Here is a 25,575-nt window from a genome sequence, read left to right as displayed (position 1 = left end):
CAACCACACCCACCCCCCCCCACCTCTTTGTCTCTCTATCTCTCCGCCCCCCACACACACACCTTAAACCAGCTTATATTTCAACTCTTTCTTGGACTCGAACGCAAGTTCTGTCGAAGGGTCATGAGGACTCGAAACGTCAACTCTTTTCTTCTCCGCCGATGCTGCCAGACCTGCTGAGTTTTTCCAGGTAATTCTGTTTTTGTTTTCATTAGGAATCAGTTGCATGCTCTTTCTGATTGTTCTCAAAGCTAACTATTGATCAGTTTAAGTGAGGGTGTTTGTAAGCGTGTGTAAGTGTATATGTGTGTAGAGCTGTGTGTAACTGTGCATCATTAGGTGTGTGCATATGTGTGTGGAGAGCCTGTGTTTGCGCAGTTGGGTGTATGTAATAAAAACAGAAAATGCTGGAAATACTCAGCAAGTCTGCAGAATCTGTGGAGAGAAACAAAGGTAACATTTCAGGTCGCTGACCTTTCGTCAGGTGAGGTGGGAGTGACTGCCCTTGACCTCAAGGCCGCATTTGAACGAGTGCGGCATCGAGGAGCCCTAGCAAAACTGAAGTCAATAGGAATCGGAGGACTGCTCTCCGCTGGTTGGAGTCATACCTAGCGCAAAGGAAGATGGTCGATGTTGTTGGAGGTCAGTCATCTCAGCTCCAGGACATTACTGCAGGAGTTCCTCAGGGTAGTGTCCTTGGCCCAACCATTTTCAGCTACTTCATCAATGACCTTGCTTCCATCATAAGGTCAGAAGTGGAGATGTTCAGTAATGATTGCACAATGTTCAGCATCAGTGGCTCGACTACTGTTTTGTCACTTGGTCAGAGGTGTGAGAATCAATCGCACAGCATTACCACATTACCAAATAATCATTTGAATTAGAGATTTCAGCCCAATGCAATCGTTGCACATTAATGAGCAATCCAAAAGCAAAATAACGTAAATCTGGAATAAAATCCAAAAATACTGGAAGCGCTCAGCAGGTCAGGCAGCATCTGTGGAGAGAGAAGCAGAGCTAATTTTCAGGTCAATGCCTTTCATCAGAACTGGTAAAAAGTTAGAGATATAACAGGTATTAAACCCAAGTACAGAGTCAGGAGAAGGGGGAGGGGAATATGGAACTATATCTGTGATGAGGCAAAAGGCAAGAGAGATTAAATGACAAAACAGGTGATGATACAAGGCACGAGAAGATAGAAATAAGACAAGTAAATAAACAAAGTTTGGATCTAAAATGATAGCCGACCAGAAGCTCAGGATCAGTTTTGTAGAATAAACAGAGATTTTCAGCCAAGTGATCACCCAATTAAAGGGGTAATCCAGACATGTTTGATTTGCTCTGTTAGACCAAGGGCACTACAGCTGTGGATTTGCCAGACAAAGTATTCTTGTCGATAAATTCCCTTTTACGTTGCATTTCTTCATTTCCCACCTAAATGCAATACTTCCAAAAACAGCTGCTTTTCTCCGGCCCCCTTCTCCCAACCCGCACTTTGGCTTTGACGTCCCCCTCCCTGATTAATGTGCTTTGATTTTTAGTGATTAAAATGGTGACAGTCACCTTGAGAGGGCAGGATTCTGATTATGACACTTTTGCACCCAGACACCTGCCATCTTGAGTTATGAAACTGTTGTTGCTTAAATCAAAATTGGAGCACGTCATTTTCAGATGCTACCAAAAAAAAATCCAAAACTTTCTGATGAACATGAATTGTCTGTGTAGCTGCTAGAGCAACAATCAATTGATTTTCAATGGATTGTGTCATAGGTGACACAACCTTCTGTTGTAGCTGTTTGTATAAGAGCTTATAGGATTCTTTTATCACAGAATATTTTAGAATAATTTAAAAATAAAAGATGTTGCTACAAAGTGTGGCGCAAATATCTATTATTATAGAAAGAGATGCACCATTTCTTATTGATGTATTTGGCACCATGTGTTGTAGGGGATGCTTCACTTTATTGCAATAATTCAATCAGATCAAAGAAGAAAGGACTTGTATTTATGTGGCGCCTTTTGATATGAGTCTTTTTCCATGGTTGGTGTTTGATTTAGAGGAAAATTTGCAGTTGTTGGTGTTTCCACATGCCCTCCTGCCCTTGTCCTTCTCAGTGGTGGAGTTCATGGAATTTCCCTTAACTCACAGGCTCCCCAGAGCTCTGCGCTATCTTCAACCCTATTCCTCCTTCATTACAATCGTCTCATCCTGCCCTACCCATTCTTTTGCCAAATAAGTTTCTGGTTCAAACCTTCTTAGTCTGTGGGCGTACCAAGAGGAAGCAACACACGGACTCAAATGATCCAGTTATTTCTGTCCCGACCTCTCCTGACATCTGTTATTCTGTGTCTCCAGTTACTCCTAGTTACACTCCTATTTTATGGGGAGAAGGTGGTAACGGACTAGTAACCCAAAGACTCAGACTAACGCTCTGGAGACACAGGTTCAAATTCCACCATGGCAGCTGGTGGGATCTAAATTCGACTGTTGTAAAAACCCATCTGGCTCACTAATGTCCTTTAGGGAAGGAAATCTGCTGTCCTTACCTGGTCTGGCCTACACGTGACTCCAGACCCGCAGCAATGTGGTTGACTCTTAACTGCCCTCTGAAATGGCCTAGCAAGCCATTCACTTCAAGGGTGTTTTGGGATGGGCAACAAATGCTGGCCATGCCAATGATGCCCACATCCCATGAAAAAATGCGGAGGCAGTGGCATAGTGGTATTGTCACTGGACTAGGACTCCAGAGACCCAGGGTAATTCCCTGGGGACCTGCATTCGAATCCTGCCATTGCAGATGGTGACATTTGAACCCAATAAAAAATCTGGAATTAAAAGTCTAATGATGACCATGAGACCATTGTTGATTGTCGTAAAAACTCATCTGGTTCACGAATGTCCATTAGGGAAGTAAATCTGCTGTCCTTACCTGATCTGACCTACATGTGACTCCAGACCCACAACAATGTGGTTGACTCTTAAATGTCCTCTGGAATGGTCTAGCAAGCCACTCAATTCTCAAGGGCAATAAATGCTGGCCCAGCCAGTGACACCCCCATCCCATGAACAAATATTTTAAAAAATAAATCACTGGACATTGATTAATGAAGTGAATTTGTGATGTGAATGCAACTTGCTTGAACATTTATCTGAAGCTGGTGTCTCTAATTATTAATGAAGAAGCAGCAGTCACTGAGATCAGTTGTGCTGAACATTGTCAATGTCCGATAAAGGTTTTACTCTGCATTTGTGATCAGTGAAAGCTCCATTTCTTTCTCCTGTGTTTTCCTGCATTCTCACCTTGTTGAAATTTTGAAGCAGCAAAGAGTTGGAGATTGTGTTAGTGCAGTTCAGTTGGACAGTTTGGTGGAGCTGGGGATTTTTTGCATTGGGAGTGTAATTAATTGTATTTTCCACGCACACAGGCATCAGCGGCTTGCATTTATATAGTGCCAAAGCATGGTAAATCCCCAAGCTGTTTCGCAGGAGAATAATTCGACACAAGTGGACACCGAGCCACCGGTGGCGATGTTAGGACAGGTGGCAGAACAAACTTGGTTAATGAATTAGATTTTAAGGGACATCTTGAAGAGGAAAATGAGGTAGCGAATGTCAAAGGAACACAAGTAGATGATTCAACCCCTTGAGCCTGGATGTCACCAGGAGCAGCCTAAATTCCAGCAAACAGCCAATGTCCCCATAGTAGACATAGCAAGTGGACCAATGGAGAGTGGGGGAAGGCACTGGGCACATCTCCTCCACTCTAACAGGCTGATATGTTAGAATCCAGCATCATTTATGACCTATTGTCACTGAAAAATGAAACTAATTATTTTAACTCATGTAGGTTTGATGTAAGGCATTGATAATTGAGAGTGGAGGTTGTCTAACCTTCAGCCTGTTCTCTCTTCTAGATTGTACCGAACTTTTCGTGACTCAAAGTATGTGTACATGCTCCTGGAGGCGTGTCTGGGAGGGGAGCTGTGGAGCGTCCTGCGTGACATGTGAGTGTATGTTATTTTCATGATCACATGTTTTATCATGCATTCAATGCTTTGCATATCGATACAAACAATATGTACCAAAGCAGCACTGATGTGTTAGACAAGCAACATCTGGAATAGAAAGCTGAAAAAGTTGTGCTCCATTTGTCCACAGCCTTGGTCAGAGTCCATCTGGAATAATGACATTCGGTTCTGAGCACAGCACCTCAAGAAGGATATACTGGCCTTGGAGGGAGTGTAGATTCATTAGAATGATACCAGAATTTAAGTGATTAAATTAGGAAGACAGGTCTTGGGTTGAAATCCTTTCAGAATTTAGAAGGTTCCAGGCTGGTCAAATTCAGGTGTTTAAAATGATTTAATAGGATGGTTGAAGAGAAACAAATTTCTCTGGTGGGGGAGGGAGGGGGTGTTTAAAATTAGAGCTGGGCTGTTCAAGTGTGAAATTAGGAAGGACTTTTCACAGAGAGAGTAGTGAAAAACTGGAACTCTTCCCCACCCCCCACCCCCACGGAAACCTCTGAATGATGGCAGGTTGCAGTTGAAACTTTCAAAACTGAGATCAATAGATTTTGATTAGCTAAGAACATCAGTGTCTGGTTGGTGGGGATACAATAACAAACACTAATAAGAGCAGTGTAAGGTTGAGTACACCACACACAGTGATGGGACCTTGCTATTGAACAGGACCCCCAGCCGGTTGGGGGATCGAAATGAATGCAAGCAATGGGTTTAACAACTCCGACTCTATTGAGGTGGAGGCTCTGACAGGTTAATCCCCAGACCTCGAACAAAATCTTGTACAGTGGGTTTGTGGAAGCCAAAATTTATGGAGCAGACACTGAGGAAGAACTATCAAAATCTACAGGTGGTAGAACTGACTGAGGAGATGCAGCTGAGATATTGGCCATCACTATCGCAGTAGCAATTATGAAATGGTGTGAAGATTGCAGGAGAGAAGATCACATTCTATTACCAGGTTAGTGGGAGCAATAGAGGGACACTGAGATCGCTAACTGGGGAGGAGCGAGTGGGATAATGTTTTACCGTGGGTTCATTTTGAAAGGATTAGTTGGTGATGACAAAACCGTCACAAATCCTGGTCAGTGCTTCAAAGTAAATATTAATGTCAAAACCAACTGCGGCTCTCAATACTATGGAGGTGAATTCAATTTGGGCAGTTTCCATAACTTTAGCAGAAATTCCACACAAATTCCCACCAGTCAATGCAAAAACCATTGCCCCTGGGTTTCTGCCAAAGTTAAGGTAAATGATCAGATTTATCCACTGATGATAGAACTCCGAATGTTCACAAACTGACACACCTTCTCCCATTTATAAAGGACAGAACGTAAGCCTGTTTATTGTTCTACTTTTACTTAAATTCTGTCATTTTAGAAATTTATCAGCTCATCATGTTCAGGAATTTTAGGGTTATTTTTCCTGTAAAGCAGTTTTAACTTTCAAGGATCCAAAGGTGAGTAAGTGCATGGAACCAACAGCATGATCTCATCTTTCAAACTTACTACCTCCACGGTTACTGAAGCCCCTAGGAGCAGAAAGCCATTAATAACAACAGGATACAATCAGAAAACAAATCATCTCAAAACCTCTCACTGTCAGTGTTGGGAGCAAAGCATTTGGGAGGTCAAATGGATGGATTGTAAGGAGGTTAATAAAGATTTAAAAAGCTGGGTGGGTTTAGCTGCGAATTCCAAATTCTTGGCATAAGGCGATCGAGGCCCAGACTGTAGAGGGAAAGTACGAATGAATGACCTTGCATTTCTACAGGGCCTCTCCTACTTCAGAATGTCCCAAAAGTACTTTACCACCAATTAACCACTTTTCAAAGTGTTGTAATGTCAGAAATGCAGCAGCCAATTTGTGCATAGAGAGACCCCACAAATGACAATGAGACAATGGCCAAAACACATGTTTTAGCAACATTGGCCAAAGGATGAACTGGGTTGAATGGTTTACTTCACAAAGATTGGGCCCAGTGGAATATTTTCTTAGAAGTACTCCACATCTGCCCTGCTGAATTACTTCAGAGTCCACTTTTTTGAGGTGAATAACTGATTTCCCAGCAACCAAACTAAAATTGAGTAAGCAAGAATATGAATTCACTTTTCCATGCATTTGGACTTTGGGTTGGAAGCTCCATGAAGTTGAGGTACCCTTGAAGCAGTTTCTGAGGGTTAAGCCCCAATCGCACTGCCACATAAACAAACACAAGCCTCCACAGGGGAAGCTGGATTTAAGGTTAACACTTACTCCGCACGTATCGAGTGTGAATGGATCGAGCTGCCAAAACCATTCTGGGTTAATAGGCCTTCGACTTCAAACACCAGCTGCTGTGGACAGAGACAGGTCCAATAACAACGACAGATAGACACAAAACTGCTACAACAATGACTTTCATTTATATAGCACCTTGGCATAGTAAAACATTCCAAGGTGCTTCAAAGCAACAATTATCAAACAAAAAAAACTAGATTTTCTTTGCCGCTGCCACAGCTGAATTGTATATTTGTTTCCAGGTGCTTCTTTGATGAACCAACAGCCCGATTTTGTATTGGGTGTGTTGTTGAAGCCTTTGATTATTTGCACAATCGAGGAATCATTTACCGGGATCTCAAGCCGGAGAACTTGCTGTTGGATTTAGATGGATACGTGAAAATGGTATGTCCAATGGACTCTACCTCCCAGCCTGCAGCTGAACTCTGTATTCACCCATTAAAACATCAGAACATAAAAGAAATCAGAGCAGGAGTAGGCCACTCAACCCCTCGAGCCTGCTTTGCCATTCGATATGTTCATGGCTGAAGTTCAGCTTCAACTCCACCCTCCCGCCCGCTCCCCATGATTCCCTGAGAGACCAAAATCTGTCCATCAAACAGCTTCATCACTCTTCAGACTCTCACATCTGGAGGGCTCCTTTCTTCATACAATCTTCAGGAAACAGGTCATTTGAAGTTAGAATTAGCAGTGCTGATTGATTGCATTCCTGGAGGTTTGGTCACATAACCTCCCCAGCCGGCCAAACAACACCTTTCCCCAGCTTCAATGTTTTAATAATGAAAGTATTCATAGAGAATGAGAAAAATGCACCATTTTTTAACTGCCCTTGTAATATTTCTCGCAGCAGTGTCTGGGAGATTAAGTTTGCATTTCTGGACATTAATGGACAGCGCTGGAGGGTTGGTAGCCCCTATATTTTCAGGTGTGAACAGATCTGGCCAAGACTTCTACTTTACAACAGTGTGAGATTCAGCGTTCAGTTCGGTATGTAATCATAGTTTCTATTCACAGTGTAGACAGCATCATTGGCATTCCCCAGTCCACCAGAAATCACTGCTGTCTATATCTGAAGTCTGTTCATAAGTTTCCAGGCAACCTCTGCTCATTGGTGCGCACAATTCGACTCTGTGTTGGGTTTTTACTCTGTGCAATGTCAAACCCAAGCGATGTGCGATTCCCTGTTCGAGCAGGTTCACATTGCTGTCCTCCAGCGAGCAGGCAGGATCCAGCTGCAGAATCCCTACGACATCCAGGAGCAATGCAATATTTGCAGAGCTTTCAATTTTTATGCTGCTTTCACCCCAGTGTTTCAGAGAACCAGCCACTCCAACAATCAACTCCCAGCTTCACGCTGACCAGTTATGTGGGCAGTGAGCTGACCATAGGGGTTTTTTTTTAGATAAAAGTCCTTAAAACCCACATTGTAAAGAGAACACAGAAGCTTTCATTTCCCATACAATACATTGAGTGAATATTAAAACTGCACATGCTGCAGAAATTCTGCTGTAATCCCCAAGCAGCCTTTGTTTTGAAATTATGAAGTATAAATATAGAGGAACCATTTTCAGTGGCAGGGCAGTTAGTAACCAGAAAATACAACTGTAGGAGAATTTGCAAAATAACCAGAGGGAGCTTTGCTGCGAGAGTTTGTGGCTCGTTGGGTTGCTCTCTGGTCTTTGAGTTAGAAAGTTGTGGGTTCAAGCCCCACTCCAGACACTTCAGCACAAAAATCTAGGCTGCCTTTTTAAGGAGATGTTAAACCGAGGTCCTGTCTCCCCCAGATCACTGTGACAGATCCTCTCTCTCTCTTCCCCAACCCTTTCCCTCTCTCTGCCTTTTGCCTTTCATCCTTCTCTCTCCTTTTCCCCTTCTCACTCAAAGGGTTGTGAATCTTTGGATTTCTCTACCCCAGAGTGTTTTTTAAATGCTCCATCATTGAATGTATTTAAGGCTGAGTTGGACAGATTTTTGGTGTCTCATGGAATTGAGGCATATAGGGAATGGATGGGAGAGTGGAGTTGAAGCCAAAGATCAGCCATGACCTTATTGAACAGTGGAGCAGACTCACTGGGACATATGGTTTACTCCTACTCCTATTTCTTAAGTTCTTATGTTTTCTCGTTCTCTCACTCCCCCTCTGTTTCTACCCCCCTTTCTCTAACTCTCCTTTCTCTCCCTCTTCCTCCATGCCCCCTTTCTTTCTCCTCCCCCTCCCTATCCCCTTTCTCTCTCTGTCCCTTCTCACTCCTCTCTCTTTTACTCTCTCTATCTCCCACCATCCCTCTCTCTTCCTTTTAGGCTGATTTTGGTTTTGCAAAGCGGATTGGCCTTGGCAAGAAGACTTGGACATTCTGTGGAACTCCTGAGTATGTTGCTCCAGAGATCATCATGAACAAGGGACATGACTTTGGGGCAGATTATTGGTCTCTGGGAATCCTGGTCTTTGAGCTGCTGACTGGAAAGTGAGTATTGAGGCAAAGTGTTTATTTCCCAGCATCAGCACTGGATACAGTTACACACGATTTAACACAGAGGGGCAGATCTTCACTTTGTCGATAGCTTAAACAGATGATAGCAAATTGACATCTCGGTTATGGAATCAAAAAACCTTACAGCACAGAAGGAAGCCATTTGGCCTATCCTACCCATGCTAGCTCTTTGAAAGAGCTTCCCAATTTATTCTCCCTAGCCCTATAAATATGTGTACTTTATCATCATTTCAGTGAGTAGGTGCTAACTATAAGACTTTTTGCTACATTGTGTAATGTTGGAATGATATGAAATTGAAATAAAATGTCTTTTAATTATCTTGGAATTGTTAGCCGAGGGCTGACAACTAGATTCTTCACAAACACATTAAACTCAAGCTGTTCCTTGAACAGAATGTACCATCTTACATACACGTCCCAGGCTGATATCTGTGAGGCACTGCAGATTTACACTGACATTTTCCTTACCGGGTGATTGTTCTTGATTGGCCTTCACTGTGTTTGTTTTGAGAATGTGGGATTGTAGAACGAAAGTTGGGTTTAATATTATTCATAAGCTACAGCTTTCACCTCATTTCACATGCCTAAGGAGATGCTCCCGTTCGGTGATTTGTTCCAACAACACTGATGTCGCTGAATCACAAGTTTGTCATCAGCAAGTGAGAAGGATTGCCAGAAAAAATCCTGTGAAGATAGAGTCACCTTAACATGTTCATTTCATCCTAGTGGTGGTTAAATAACAGATTCTGTTTGTAAAATACTATTTGTTCAGAAACAGCTTTCCCATGGAAATCACTGACTAACAATAAGCTATAGATGGGTCTTTTGTTGGTAAATTTGTGCACAGGATAAATTCAGGTGTTGAGGTACCATCTTACTGCACAACTCCTTTTCCAAACATCAACAATTTCCAGTTCCCTGGCCCCAACCGCTTCCTCTTCACCATGGACGTCCAATCCCTCTACACCTCCATCCCCCACCAGGATGGTCTGAGGGCCCTTAGCTTCTTCCTTGAACAGAGGCCCGAACAATCCCCATCCACCACTATTCTCCTCCGTCTGGCTGAACTTGTTCTCACGCTGAACAATTTCTCCTTCAACTCCTCTCACTTCCTCCAAATAAAAGGTGTGGCTATGGGTACCCGCATGGGCCCCAGCTATGCCTGTCTCTTTATGGGGTATGTGGAACATTCCTTGTTGCAGTCCTACTCCGGCCCCCTTCCACAACTCTTTCTCCAGTACATCGATGATTACTTCGGTGCCGCCTCATGCTCTCGTCAGGACTTGGAAAAATTTATTAATTTTGCTTCCAATCTCCACCCCTCCATCATTTTCACGTGGTCCATCTCTGACACTTCCCTTCCCTTCCTTGACCTCTCTGTCTCAACCTCTGGTGATAGACTGTCCACCAATATCCATTACAAACCCACCGACTCCCACAGCTATCTCGTCTACAGCTCCTCACACCCCGCTTCCTGTAAGGACTCCATCCCATTCTCTCAGTTCCTTCGCCTCCGTCGCATCTGTTCCGATGATGCTACATTCAAAAACAGTTCCTCTGACATGTCCTCCTTCTTCCTTAACCGAGGTTTTCCACCCACGGTCGTTGACAGGGCCCTCAACCGTGTCCGGCCCATCTCCTGCGCATCCGCCCTCACGCCTTCTCCTCCCTCCCAGAAACATGATAGGGTCCCCCTTGTCCTCACTTATCACCCCACCAGCCTCCGCATTCAAAGGATCATCCTCCGCCATTTCCGCCAACTCCCGCATGATGCCACCACCAAACACATCTTCCCTTCACCCCCCTTATCAGCATTCCGTAGAGATCGCTCCCTCCGGGACACCCTGGTCCACTCCTCCATCACCCCCTACTCCTCAACCCCCTCCTATGGCACCACCCCATGCCCACGCAAAAGATGCAACACCTGCCCCTTCACTTCCTCTCTCCTCACCGTCCAAGGACCCAAACACTCCTTTCAAGTGAAGCAGCATTTCACTTGCATTTCCCCCAACTTAGTCTACTGCATTCGTTGCTCCCAATGTGGTCTCCTCTACATTGGAGAGACCAAACGTAAACTGGGCGACCGCTTTGCAGAACACCTGCGGTCTGTCCGCAAGAATGACCCAAACCTCCCTGTCGCTTGCCATTTTAACACTCCACCCTGCTCTCTTGCCCACATGTCTGTCCTTGGCTTGCTGCATTGTTCCAGTGAAGCCCAACGTAAACTGGAGGAACAACACCTCATCTTCCGACTAGGGACTTTACAGCCTTCCGGACTGAATATTGAATTCAACAACTTTAGGTCGTGAGCTCCCTCCCCCATCCCCACCCCCTTTCTGTTTCCCCCTTCCTTTTTTTTCCAATAAATTATAAAGATTTTCCTTTTCCCACCTATTTCCATTATATTAAAAAAAAACCCCACTAGAGCTATACCTTGAGTGCCCTACCATCCATTCTTAATTAGCACATTCGTTTAGATAATATCACCAACTTTAACTTTAACACCTATGTGTTCTATTGTACTATTGTCGTTGACATCTTTTGATGATCTGCTTCTATCACTGCTTGTTTGTCCCTACAACCACACCCTCCCCCCCACCTCTCTCTCTCTCTATCTCTCCGCCCCCCACACACACACCTTAAACCAGCTTATATTTCAACTCTTTCTTGGACTCGAACTCAAGTTCTGTCGAAGGGTCATGAGGACTCAAAACGTCAACTCTTTTCTTCTCCGCCGATGCTGGCAGACCTGCTGAGTTTTTCCAGGTAATTCTGTTTTTGTTTTCCTTTTCCAAAGCTCCTTCAACAAGTCATGCATATGATCATCAACTTGCTGTATTTTAATGAGGTGGGTGATTAACATAATCCTTTCCTGAAATGAAACCCATCCTTCTTACCCTAACCTGGGATTCCAAATATTGAGGCAGGATGTTAACCGTGTCAGGTTAGCAGATTGGGAGGCAGATGAACCCTGTGGGACTTTACTCTGCAAGGACTGGGGATTAACCTGGCCCTTCAAGCTGCAAAGGGTAAACCTTTATTTTGAAAAGGTTATATTGATTTGGATAAGCATTGCTCTCAATACAGAATTTACTCTTTAACGGAAAACAGTCATTAACACCACAGCAAAAATTCCCAAAATGCTGCAATTCTGATCAGGTGGCTTTGAACTTATGTAATGCCAAACTGTGAATGTCAGCTCGCACAGAAACAGGCCATTCAGTCCATCTGGGCCACATGCTTATGCTCTACATGAGCATCCTCCCACCCCTTTCCTTCTCACTCTACCAATATATCCTTCTATTCCGTTTTCCCTCATGTGTTGATTGAGCTTTCCCCCGAAATGCATCTATACTGTTCATCTCAATCACTCTCTACTGTAGCAAGTTCCACATTCTCACCACCTTCTGGGTAAAGAAGTTTCTCCGGAATTCCTTATGGATTTATTAGTGAAAATCTTCTATTGATGGCCCCAAGTTTGGGTCTCACACCTAAGTGAAAATATCTTTTCCATGTCTTCCCCCTCAAGTCCATTCATACTCTTGGAGACTTCTATCAGGTTATCCCCCAATCCTCTCTTTACAAATAACACCATGAGAGTCATATCCTTTCCTCAAAAAAGCTCTGTACCTATCCACAACCTCCGAATAACGAGGAGGAACACCCACCCCCTAGCCCACACCCGCACCCACCAGACTCTTCCTGCCCTTAGATATTAAACTTGGTTGTCACACCAGCTGTATCCCCAGCTCAGAACATTTCATTTACTGTGTTCGCCATCTGAGACACTGTCAACAACTTATAAATAACGTAGCTATTATATTTCTATTAGTTATATTTGACATAGTTTAACATCCCAAGGTGCCTCACAGGATCGATTAGCAAACAGAATTTGACACTGAGCCACATTAGGAGATGTTAGGACAGGCGACCAAAAGCTTGGTGAAGGAGGTAAGTTTTGCAAAGAGTCCTAAAGGAGATGAGAGAGGGTTTGAGAGGTGAATTCCACAGCTTAGGGCCGAGGCAGCTGGAGGCACCGCCACCAATGGTGGAATGAAGTTACAGGCATGAAGAATGTTTGAGCCCGAAGAGGCCACACACACTCCAATGGTGGCCATCAGTGAATAGATCCCCCAGCACAATAAGTGAGTGGTAATAAAAACAGACATGGTGTTCTGTCCGAAGACCTCCAGATTTGTGTAAATCTGAACACTGGGCATCCATCCAAACTATTGAGAAATGTTGCACAGAGTTTTCCACCTAATCCACACAGGGAAAGATTGGATTGATGGTTTTCAAACAAGTAAAGGTCCCCCCAAAACAAAAACAGAATTACCGGGAAAAACTCAGCAGGTCTGGCAACATCGGCCGATGCTGCCAGACCTGCTGAGTTTTTCCAGGTAATTCTGTTTTTGTTTTGGATTTCCAGCATCCGCAGTTTTTTTGTTTTTAAAGATCCCCCCTCCCCACCATCCCGATCCGTGACATTCTAGGCTATGGCCGGGAATTTCCAGCCACATCGTAGGTGGGACCCGCCGCGGGTGAGGCGGCGTCAGCGTTAAATCCATTGACTTGCGGCGGGACCGGAAAATCGCGGCGGGGGGCGGGTGCGGAAGATCCCGCCGTATATTTCCGTGGTGACCAGAGAGGAAGTGGCACTAATGCAGGCTTCCTACCTTTTGAAGGATGAGGGGCAACATTTCAACTGTTCTGAAACTCTCAGCTGTAGCCTCTCCTTCAGATATTGACGTGTTTTCTGATACATCCAGTGTTCACATAGGTTCTTTATTAAGTATCCTTGCTAGTAACTTTGTATTTACAATGAACGTGTTACTAGATTTGCTGAGATTGAACCACTCGCCCAGTTATGTAGGTCTGTCACTTAAACATTGAGAGGAAAACTCAGATTACAGCGAGCAACACACACACAGGCCCAAGGTGATTTCTGACCCAGTCTTTCTGTCTCTCCAGTCCTCCTTTTACAGGACCCGATCCAATTCAAATTTACAACATGATTTTGAGAGGAATGGAGAAAGTGGATTTTCCGAAGCGAATTTCCAAGCGACCCGAGGACCTGATCAGGAGACTCTGCAAGTAAACCAACGAGACCCTTTATTCCAACATGATGGTTAAAAACAGCAGGCAGAGCATGGCTTTTCCTTACGAGATCCATCTGGTGCACCAGCATTTTAATCCTTCATATTTTTGAATAGCATGCTACCTTTGTTTCTGCAAGTCTTGACCACATTAATGAATCTGGGGATTTTTAAAAATTCATTCATGGGATGCGAACTTCATAGGCCAGCATTTATTTCCCATCCCTAATTGCCCTTGAGAAGATGGTGGTGAGCTGCCCTCTTGAACCACTGCAGTCCCTGTGGTGTAGGTACACCCACAGTTTTGTTAGGAAGGGAGTTTCAGGATTTTGATCCAGCGACAGTGAAGGAATGGTGATATATCTCCAAGGCAGGATGGTGAGTGGCTTGGAGGGGAACTTCCAGGCGGTGGGTGTTCCCATTTATCTGCTGCCCTTGTCCTTCGAGATGATAGTGGTCGTGGGTTTGGAAGGTGCTGTCTAAGGGCCCTTGGTGAGTTCCTGTAGTGCATCTTGTAGCTCGTACACACTGCTGCCACTGTGCATCAGTGGTCGAGGGAGTGAATGTTTATAGGTAGGGTGCCAATCAAGCGGGCTGTTTTGTCCTGGATGGTGTCGAGTTTCTTGAGTGTTGTTGGAGCTGCACTCATCCAGGCAAGTGGAGCGTATTCCATCACACTCCTGACTTGTGCCTTGTACATGGTGGACAGGCTTTGGGGAGTCTGGAGGTGAGTTACTCTCGGTAGGATTCCTAGCCTCTGACCTACTCTTGTAGCCACAGTATTTATATAGTTAGTCCAGTTCAGTTTCTGGTCAATGGTAACCCCCCAGGATGTTGATAGTGGGGGATTCAGCGATGGTAATGCCATTGAATGTCAAGGGGCGATTCCACATTCTCCCTTTGTGAAGACTGAGGTGAAGAATCCATTTAAACCGTCTGCCATATCTTAATTATTTATGATAACTTTATTGAATCTATCCCCTAATGGGCTATCCTTATCTTGAACTTTCCAACTGCTTTGATACTCCTTACTCCTTGCTATGGCTGTCTTCAAATAATCACCAAATTGTTCTCTTCCTTTTTCTAATTCTTTCTTCAGTTATCTTCAAATATTTGCATTGAATCCCAATACTAGTGTTTTTGAAAATGTTTCTATTTCTTAATTTCCATCAAGCTTCATGACATACCGATTATGGTTTGTGACTTATCTCTTAAAATAGCTGGAAGAACATTCCATTTGTTTTCTGCTATGATTTTCCAATGAGTTTGTCCGAAAATCTTTCAAAGATTTTCTCACCTGGGGTAGGTTTAATGATCAAGTCCTCCCAACTTCAGTCCCTAATTCCTGGCACCTTCTCCAGTCCCAAGAAACTGCTGGCCAGGAATGATGAGTTGGTCTCAGTGGATTGTGTAAATCTTCATCAGAATGAGTGACTTCAGTTTTGTCTAACCTGCTCTATATTTCCAACATTTTATGTATTTAATGGAATTTTTGTTTCATTTTTAATGTTTTGAAGGGAAGTCTGTTGCTATTTAGATGTTGTCAGATTGTGTTTTGTTTGCTGACAAATTATACTTTTGAAACTGATTTATGAATTGTGTTCATATTTTAACATGTCTGTTGATAATTGTGCAGAGTTAATCCAACAGAGAGGTTAGGAAACAAGAAAAATGGAATAAACGATATTCGGAAAAACAAGTAAGTGACCAGACAGTTAAAGGGGCATGGTGAATGGATATTAATGTAGTAATGAGGCTGTTGTTGGGAACTGGAGGAGATCAGGTAGTGGAATCTGGAATTCTGTCTCCCAAAATGTTGTTGAGGCTGGGAGTTAATTGAGATTGATAGGTTACAGTTGAATAGGGATATTGCAGAACCAAGATAGATAATTGGAGTTAAGGTACAGCCATGATCAAATTGAATGATGGAAGAGGCTTGAGGGGCTGAATGGCCTCCTCCTGTGCCTGTGAATGAATTTGAGGCTGAACAACACAAAGCTGCTCAATGGAGAGCTCAATTCATTGGGTGCCCACTGGTCAGCTCATGTGAAGATGCTCATCATGTTCTCAATTGGAGTCATTCTGTGCTGCTATTCAACACCACCCATTCTCAGCCCTTCTGCATTCCAGGCATGCAGCTGACAATATTCCCATGCAGTGGGTTAGCAATCCCGGGACAGTGTGTGACCAGGTTTACATTCTGGGTAACCAGAAGGCAAGCTTCATGCTAGCAACACAGAGAGTCCATAAAATGATCCCTTTATCTCAACCTTAGTGTTCCTCCATTGGGAATGAATGGGAGCAAACCCTTAAATCCACAGGAATGATAATGTTCATGAAAATTCACCAAAAAGGATTAAAATGTGAAATAAAACAACTGTGATGTGGCCATCAACATGGGATAGACATACTGTATGTCGATAAATCCTATAGGAGAAACTTCTTTACCCAGAGAGTGGTGAGAACATGGAACTCACTATCACACAGAGTGGTTGAGGTGAATAGCATAGATACATTTATGGGGAATCTGGATAAACACGTGAGGGAGAAAGGAACAGAAGGGTATACAGATGATGGACCAGTTGGGTTGAATGGCTTGTGCAGCAGTGCTTTTAAACCTGTGTAACAACTGGACCAATACAGAAGGGAACATTTTGAGGCATTGGCAGAAAAAAACTCAGTCAAAATCAACCACCAACCATGTCATGAACCAAGTCTAATGAATAAACCCTTCAGTAGTATCACACCTGGGTCATTCACAATGTCTAGGGGGAAGAAAAATGTGAAAATAAAGGAGGCTATTGAGAGGAAAGTGTCATTGATGCCGGAGAACTGGCAAAATGACAGGCAGCAAACTACCCATTTGCTAACACCAACCATGGAGTTGGGGAGGGATGAATGTGAAAGATGTAAGATTCCTTTTCCTCTCATTTTAATTCAAGCCTGGCCCCTTTCCCAAAAAATAGTGATTCTGATCTCCAAGCTGGGCACACAGTCACTGCACTGTCAAGAAATAATTATTGGTGTGAAGCATTTGGAATTGTTTAGATGGGAGAGATGTTTTATGTACACAAGGTGCACAGGAAAGATCAAGGTGAAATCCAAACACTTTCTGGTATTCTGTTATCAGTCTTAAAGCTTTGATATTCAGTGGAACACAAGTCATTGTCGTGTTTTCTTAATCAGCACATTGTTCTCAGAGAGGGCTTCAGCTGTCAGCTTCTAATTGAGAGTTGCTACTTCACCGATATGAACAGAATAAATTACTTTTGTCTTTGATAATCACTGCGCAAATTCACTGTGGGTTCTATTCACTTTGTTTCAGATGGTTTCAAGGCTTTGACTGGGAAGGGCTCAGGAATCGGAAGATGAAATCTGCTCTTCGTAGAGAGGTAATTATAGCTTTAAAATAGCTTGGAGTTGGGTGTACTCTTTATCTTGGGTTTCAGGTTTCTGAATCAATGGGCGGAATCATCCCAGATTTGCACTGAGTGCTGTAGCGGGTGAAGAAAACGAAGTTTTACCCACCAGTCGCAGTGGTAGCTTCTCACACCATATCGTCCCAATCCCGCCCCATTAATTATGCATTCCAGGGAAACACCCCATTTATATGGCAGCCAGGCTCTCGCTCGCCCGCGACACCATCACCTCGCAGCTTCCATCACGCCGGGCACCATATTTAAGTGCAGCCACGCGCACGCCTCTCGGTGCTTCCAGCCCATGTCGGCTACAAAGAAGACGTGGCCCCAGGTTCACTGACGCGCCCCTTGAGCGCCTTTTGGATGCAGTGGAGGCTCGCTGCAATGTCCTCTAACTCCGCTTTGGCCACAGGATAGGCAGCAACATCACTAATCCAGCACGGGAGGAGGTGGCAGTGGTGGTCAGCGCCAACAGCCTGCAAAAGAGGACAGCCACCCAGTGCTGAAAAAGGGTGAATGATCTCCTCCGTTCCCCCAGGGTAAGTTACTCTTCTCATCGCTCTCAACTCACACGCTCACAAACCCATCACACATCCACAGGGATCTCACTCACTGACAGTTCAAGGGACATCACCATTCACTCTCTCACACACACCTTCATTGTCCTCATCCCATCCATAGAACCACTCACCACCCAGACATGCCAGACATATGAATCAGCTCTGTAGAAGAGTCATATGGACTGGAAACATTAACTCTGTCTTTCTCTCCACAGATGGTGTTAGACCTGCTGAGTTTTTCTAGCATTTTCTGTTTTTGATACACAGCATCTGGCCTGGCAGGCATCCTGCTTACACTCTCTCCATTTCTATTCATGCAGGACAAGCTGGCACACAACAAGAGGGAGAGGTCACAGACCGGTGGAGAAATGCCTGAAAACAAGGACCTCACAGACTTTGAAAACAGCCATCCAGCTGTCCTGCGAGGATCTAGACCGGTCCTGTGCTGATTGTGAGGTCAATGGTGCTCTACCAAGTGTGGATCCAGCAATGCAACATCCATCAGACAACCATACTGTGAGTGATGTGTCCTGTTTCACAGGCCACTGCCATGCACTAATTAACTCTCCTTGCTGGGAAAATGCCAAGGGAGTCCATGACCCAGGGCTTCCAATCAAGCCCCGAGAGAAGCTCAGAAGAGGAATCCACTGAAATCCTCCCTGAAGTCCCATCGCAGCACTCACCCACACCCTCCACCAGTGCAAAGACACGCCTCAGTGGGACAAGCTTTAGAGTAGCCTTGGAATCACAATCTGGTGAGCATACCGCACTGTCTGATTCACAGCAGGTGGAGGCAGGGACTTCCCAGGTGTCCAGCACTCGGAGGAGCTGCTGGAGGCCAGAACATTGCTGAGTCCAAGTCAGGTGAGGAGCCTCTGGACTCGGTCATGTCACAGTTTCTGGAGCTGCAAAGGCAAGCTCGGGAACATCAGGAAGGGATGTCCGCTGTGCAGTCCTCAGATTGCAAAGCACGATGGAGGAGTCTGTCCGACTTCAGACTGAGGTGTTAGTGCCAACATGCCAACACATCAAGGTTAACACTGGTAGGATGCCAGCTGCCATGGAGACCTTGGTCCAGGACTTCACTCCTGCACTGCTGCATGGGCTGAAGTCCATCGCTGACACCATAGTTGGCCTCCAACAGTTTGTGTGCGAGCTAGGTGCAGGGCAGCCTGATCTTTGTCCATTATCAGTAGGAGTGACCACCGCACAGTCATTGTGGAAACGAGGTCCTGCCTTCATATTGAGGATACCCTCCATCGTGTTGTGTGGCATTATCACCGTGCTAAAAGGGATAGAATTTGAACATATCTAGCGACTCAAGACTGGGCATCCATGAGGTTCTGTGGGCCATCAGCAGCAGCAGAACTGTACTCGAACACAAAAGAGATGAGCTCCCAAGGTGAGGTGAGAGTGACTGCCCTTGACATCAAGGCAGCATTTGACCGAGCATGGCATCAAGGAGCCCTAGCAAAACTGGAGTCAATGGGAATCAGGGGGAAAACTCTCCACTGGTTGTATTCATACCTAGCACAAAGGAAGATGGTTGTGGTTGCTGGAGGTCAGTCATCTCAGCAACAGGATCTCACTGCAGGAGTTCCTCAGGGTAGTGTCCTAGGCCCAACCATCTTCAGCTGCTTCATCAATGACATCCCTTCCATCATAAGGTCAGAAGTGGGGATGTTCGTTGATGATTGCACAATGTTCAGCACCATTCACAACTCCTCAAACACTGAAGCAGTCCCTGTTCAAATGTAGCAAGACCTGGACAATACCTATGCTTGGGCTGTCAAGTTGCAAGTAACATTCATGCCACACAAGTGTCTTGACAATGACCATCTCCAACAAGAGAGAACCCAACCATCGCCCCTTGATGTTCAATGGCATTATCATCACTGAATCCCCACTATCGACATCATTGACCAGAAACTGAACTGGACTAGCCATGTAAATACTGTGGCTACAAGAGCAGGTCAGAGGCTAGGAATCATGTGACGAGTAAGTCACCTCCTGACTCCCCAAAGCCTGTCCACCATCTACAAGGCACAAGTCAGGAGTGTGATGGAATATTCCCCACTTGCCTGGATGAGTGCAGCTCCCACAACACTCAAGAAGCTTGACACCATCCAGGACAAAGCAGTACACTTGATTGGCACCACATCCACAAGAATTCACTCCCTCCACCATCGAGTGTGTACCATCTACAAAATGCAATTCAGGAATTCACCAAGGCTCCTTCAACAGCACCTTCCAAACCCACGAACACTACCATCTAGAAGGACAAGGGCAGCAGATAGTTGGGAACACCACCATCTGGAAGTTCCTCTCCAAGTCACTCACCATCCTGACTTGGAAATATATCGGCCGTTCCTTCACTGTTGCTGGGTCAAAATCCTGGAACTCCCTTCCTAACAGCACTGTGGGTGTACCTACACCACATGGACTGCAGCGGTTCAAGAAGGCAGCTCACCATCACCTTCTCAAGGGCAACTAGGGATGGGCAATAAATGCTGGCCCAGCCAGCAAAGCCCACATCCCGGGATTGAATAAAAAAACTCCCTGGAAACTGTGCGCAGATCTGCAGGATGCATTTGCGGTGGGCGCACTCCAGTTGCACATTCAGCAATGGAAGCCGTTGTGGTTGAAATAGTCGACCGTGTGTTGCGATGGGGATCTGAGCACCATATGAGTGTTCCCTGCACCTGTGGGAAACCTGAGACCTGGGCAAATCCAATCGCCCTTGCATCCTGGCCCCGGGCGAAATGCACTGTGTTGTGTGCCCTCGCGAAGATGGCATCTGTGACCCCATGGATGCATTTGTAGGTGGAGGCTTGTGATATCCCACAGAGGGCATCTGTGGAGCCCTGAAAGGAGGCACTGGCATAGAAATCGAGCGCCGCAGTCAATTTCATGGCCACTGGCAGTGGATGCCCTCCATGTCACTGCGATGCCAAATTTTGCAGCAGGTGGTGGATGTGATCTACCAGTTCCCCAGATGTGCGTAGTCTTCAGCGACACTGGTTCTCGGTCATCGACAGGAATGAAAGGTGGCGTCTATAGACCATGGGTCTAGCTGGGTGCCGACCAGCGACTGCTCTGTGGGTCTTCGGTGGCATGTACGGGCGCCCCAGCTGCCCCTTCTTCCTGAGGGTGCTGCTCCTCTCTCTGCACAGCCAGGCACCTCAGTCGCTCTCTTCTTCGTCACCTTCACCCTCTGTACGCCACAAGGAATATAGCTGGTTCACCAGGCTCCATGCTCCTGATGTACTCCTCCTGCAGGATGAAATGTGGGTTAGCTTGGGTGTACTAAGAACCTCTGTTGGTTAAGTCTGAAGGCCCCTTAATTCCTCCCGGAGAGTGCTGACCATCTCTTGGATGGCCAGAGGTTAGTACGCTGTATGGCTGCCTGAAACCCACCTTCCTCTGCCCCACTCCACCTGACCGATTGGCAGCAGCTCTGCCCATTGGGCTGCACGCTGTGCTCTCAGCTCAGGCACAGGCATTCTCCTAACCCACACTGCAAGGCTGCACTGTTAGCTTGAGCCATGGGGGACACTGGTCCAAAGTGGGATGTTGACATTGTGAGGGGCTGTGAGCGTCCCCACCAGTGACTGATCCATGGCCCAGCTTCAGCAAAGAGATTGTACAATGTGTCCACTCATCCAACTGTTCTGCAGTCCACTAAAACGCTCATTGGTTTGCAGTCTGTGCTCGAAGGGTGAAAAGCTCTGGAGCACTTGGTGTCACTTTGATGCCTCTGTGTGGGCAGCTAAGCTAGAGGCCCAACTCCAATCATATCAATGTGGCTGCGCCAGCTGCAGAGGAATGGTTACTTTATATAAGGTGTCCTTGATGTATGACCACTCCCCTTGCCCATCCTACCCCCCCCACAATCCCACGCATGGTTGTGCGCTACCTTTAACCGCAAGGCAGCCTTTGCCTCCCCTCCACCCCCGCAACATGCCTCACTCTTGAAGTCCAATAGGAGTCCCTCTGCAATGTTACTGAGCACTCACCTACGAGTTCCCTTCAAAGTTCAGCGTACAATCTCACTGACGTGGGCTGGCAGTCTAACGGTGGGTGGGGGAGACAGTGTCCAGCGGGCTGGCCTTATAATGATATACTGATGTATTACAATGGGGTTCCAGATGTTCGATGGCAGGAAATGTGTCCCACTATCGACGGGCTGAGTGGACGATCGCAAACTGGTTTCACAAAGTCGTCAAACTGATTTTTGGCCTTCTCACCTTATTATTGGAATGCGCCCGAACACGGAAAGTTCCACAGGAGGAGCGGCTGATCAGAAATGGTGGCCATTTCCTTTTTCTATGTCTGGCGCCCAAAATAGTCAATGCCGAATATCTTTAATACTTCCTTCAAACTGCAGAGTAACAGAATAGAATAAATACAGGCATGTATTCTAACATTGTACTCATTTCAAATGTCTCCTTTTATACCCTCTCCTTTCCTTTTGCAGGTTTGAATCTCGAGCTCATTTTCCTGGCCCCTTTACTACCTGACCTCTGGTGGTCTTCCCCTAGAGTAACTTGCATTATTTAAAGCCCAGGTTTATCCAGCACTTGTCTCTTTCCCCTAATCTACCGGAGTGAAAATCACAAAGCTGTGTCATGGCCTCGTTGTTTCTCAGGCTGTTACAGTCAGAAGCCATCGTCTGGTTGACTGTCAAGGTACCAGCCACATGGTGAACCATATTCCACTCTCACAGCCTATCCTGCATTATCCTTCCGATTCTATAGGCTAGGCTGACTTTTAACTTTCCAGCTGTCAGTCTGGCTCTTCCTTTACTCCAACAAGGAAAGACCCTTGGGTAGTAAGAGCAGGAGAGATTCCTGGTCAGCCATCAAATGGAAAGGAAGTTGGAGCCTCTACCATCACTGTCCACAGCTCCAGACTACAACATGCGTGTGAATAGTGCATGTTGCAGCCTCCCTGAGTGAACTGTTAACACCGCCATCTCTCCTATTAATCCTTTAATTATCTTTAACAGCTCGATTGGATCACCCCTTAATTTTTCATATTCATGGGAATGTAAGTGTACGCCATGCTGCCTGTCCTCCGCATTTAACCCTTTTCAGCCCTGGTGTCATTCCCTTATCATTTTTTTCCTTACCCCTTGTCTTAAGTTAAAAGGTCCAGTGGATCACAGCAACTTTGACAGCTTCACTCCTGAGACTGATGAGCCGATGGACGAGTTCTCCGGCTGGGATGAGGATTTTTGAGGAATGACCCCCACACCCTGGGATGTTTCTGGGATGAAGCCGGAAGACTTCGGGAATCTTCGAGGAGACAGAATAAGATAATGTTTGATGATAAGCTTTCTCTCTTTTTTAAAAAAAATAAAACAACCCATTTTTCCAATCTGATGGTTGTATTCCGATCGGATGTGCCTGGAGTTTTGGAAGCCTGCCTACCTCCAGTTCCACAGCCCTTGTGACGCGGTGAGAAAGGTGGAACCCGGTGCACTATGGACATGGGTTTAAGGAGCAAGGTGAGGGACTGATCAGATACGGCTCTGTATTACAACTGGGACACCTTCACCTGATGTGTGAGTGACCCTGACGATGAGGGACACTTCCTGTTACTTCACCCCTCAGAGAGACTGTTAACAGGAAAAGAACAGGGGGGACCAATGAGCATGGGGGAGATGCTGGTAAACTTCACTGCAGTCGAGTAATTATCTTCAGCAGTTAGTGACCCTGTTAAAAATGCCAATAATTCATCACTTTACAGAAAGGTAATTTCCCACCTTTAGAGAGCAGCACACAAAGAAAACATATTTGTGTAATTATTGAAAGATAGAGTTACAGTTCAGTACTTTACTGTCAAAAAGACAAACCTAATTTATTGAGACACAGAGCTGACGGGATAGAACAGAGGAATAGGAATTCGACCATTCAGCCCCTCGATCCTCTTCTGCCATTTGTTTAGATTATGGTTGATCTGTACCTTAACTCCATCTACCCGCCTTGGTTCTGAAACCTGTAATATCCTTACCCAACTAAAGACTATTAATCTCACTTCTGAAATTTTCAACTGACCCTCCAGCCTCAACAGCTATAGGACGAGAGAGTTCCCGATGAATTTTCCTCCTCAAAGTTGATTATATTCTTGTATATCGTGGATAATTTATGTTATCTTTCGTTAAAAGGCATTGACTATTAGATGCATTGGAATATGTATAATTGCAGAACATAAAAATATCACATTGTGTGTAATCAGGGAGACTGTGGCTGCAGTCAGATCAAGGCCTCTGTGATGTTTTATTTATTCACCCATTCAATGGCTATGTGACTTAAGTTGTTAAAATGTTTAATATATTGTTAGAAACAAGTAAAATTTAAACAAATTGAAGACCTCTCATATTTTTGTGTGGCCACAAGCTGCGTGGAGTCATTCAATTAATGTGCTAAGGAGTCTTCATTAGTGTGTGAGTATTGTGCACCATCATGGCATGGTCTGGGCTGAGGGCCGAGAGCCTGAGCTGAGAGCCTGGGCCTGGAGCCTGCAGCTTGGGCCGAGAGCCTGGGCCTGAAGAGCCTGCGGCCTGGGCCGGGAGCCTGCAGCCTGGGCCAAGAGCCTGCAGCTTGGGCCAAGAGCCTGGGCCTGAAGCCTGCAGCCTGGGCCGGGAGCCTGCAGCCTGTGCCTGGAGCCTGCAGCCTGGGCCAAGAGCCTGCAGCTTGGGCCGAGAGCCTGGGCCTGAAGCCTGCAGCCTGGGCTGGGAACCTGTAGCCTGGGCCGAAGTCCTGGGAGCATGCAGAATAATTGTACCTTTTTTATTCATTCATGGGATGCGGGCTTCGCTGGCTAGGTCAGCAATTATTGCCCATCCCTACTTGCCCTTGAGAAGGTGATGGTGAGCTGCCTTCTTGAGCCGCTGCAGTCCATGTGGTGTAGGTACATCCACAGTGCTGTTAGGGAGGGAGTTCCAGGAGTTTGACCCAGCAACAGTGAAGGAACAGCCGATATATTTCCAAGTTAGGATGGTGAGGGGCTTGGAGAGGAACTTCTGATGGTGCTGTTCCCATGTGTCTGCTACCCTTGACCTTCCAGATAGTTGAGGTCACAGGTTTGGAAAGTGCTGTCTAAGGAGCCTTGGTGAGTTGCTGCAGTGCATCTTGTAGATGGTACACACTGCTGCTACTGTGCGTCGGTGGTGGAGGGAGTGAATGTTTAAGGTGGTGGATGGGGTGCCAATCAAGTGGGCTGCTTTGTCCTGGACGGTGCCAAGCTTCTTGAGTGTTGTGGGAGCTGCATTCATCCAAGCAAGTGGGGAGTATTCCATCATACTCCTGACTTGTGCCTTGTAGATGATAGTCAGGCTTTGGGGAGTCGGGAGATGAGTTACTCACTGCAGAATTCCAAGCCTCTGACCTACTCTTGTAGCCACAGTATTTATATGACTAGTTGAGCTCAGTTTCTGGTCAATAGTAACCTCCAGGTTGTTGATAGTGGGGGATTTAGCGAATGTCAAGGGGTGATGGTTGGATTCTCTTTTGTTGGAGATGGTGTCACGAGGCAATGCCCCTTTATTTTTGATTTTTCAATTTTCAGCTGACTGGACACTTTGCAATTTGAAATGACTCAGAATAAGCAACTAAAAATGCAAGGTCACCTTCCAAGAGGAAGGTGAAAAACATACAAATCACCCTCAAGGGAACACAAAGAGAGAGATGTTTCCTGTAAT

At 45.6% G+C, this 25,575-nt stretch overlaps 1 protein-coding gene across 1 annotated transcript in view; it reads left to right on the top strand.

Moving 5' to 3' along the window:
- Positions 1 to 23,321, top strand: part of LOC121270795 (cGMP-dependent protein kinase 2) — a 49,078-nt gene extending 25,757 nt beyond the window's left edge. Inside the window, exons 13-19 of the mRNA XM_041176235.1 lie at positions 3,916 to 4,005; positions 6,546 to 6,687; positions 8,605 to 8,768; positions 13,767 to 13,889; positions 15,528 to 15,590; positions 17,217 to 17,283; positions 23,015 to 23,321. Coding sequence (XP_041032169.1) covers positions 3,916 to 4,005; positions 6,546 to 6,687; positions 8,605 to 8,768; positions 13,767 to 13,889; positions 15,528 to 15,590; positions 17,217 to 17,283; positions 23,015 to 23,110 — 745 coding nt within the window. The 3' untranslated portion in view covers positions 23,111 to 23,321. The remainder of the gene's footprint in view (positions 1 to 3,915; positions 4,006 to 6,545; positions 6,688 to 8,604; positions 8,769 to 13,766; positions 13,890 to 15,527; positions 15,591 to 17,216; positions 17,284 to 23,014) is intronic.
- Positions 23,322 to 25,575: the final 2,254 nt, after the last annotated feature.

Source organism: Carcharodon carcharias, chromosome 28 (genome assembly GCF_017639515.1).
Source record: "Carcharodon carcharias isolate sCarCar2 chromosome 28, sCarCar2.pri, whole genome shotgun sequence".
In the NCBI taxonomy this organism is placed as follows: Eukaryota; Metazoa; Chordata; class Chondrichthyes; order Lamniformes; family Lamnidae; genus Carcharodon; species Carcharodon carcharias.
Note: the sequence above shows the minus strand (reverse complement) of the source record. Positions and strands in the feature narration are given on the sequence as shown.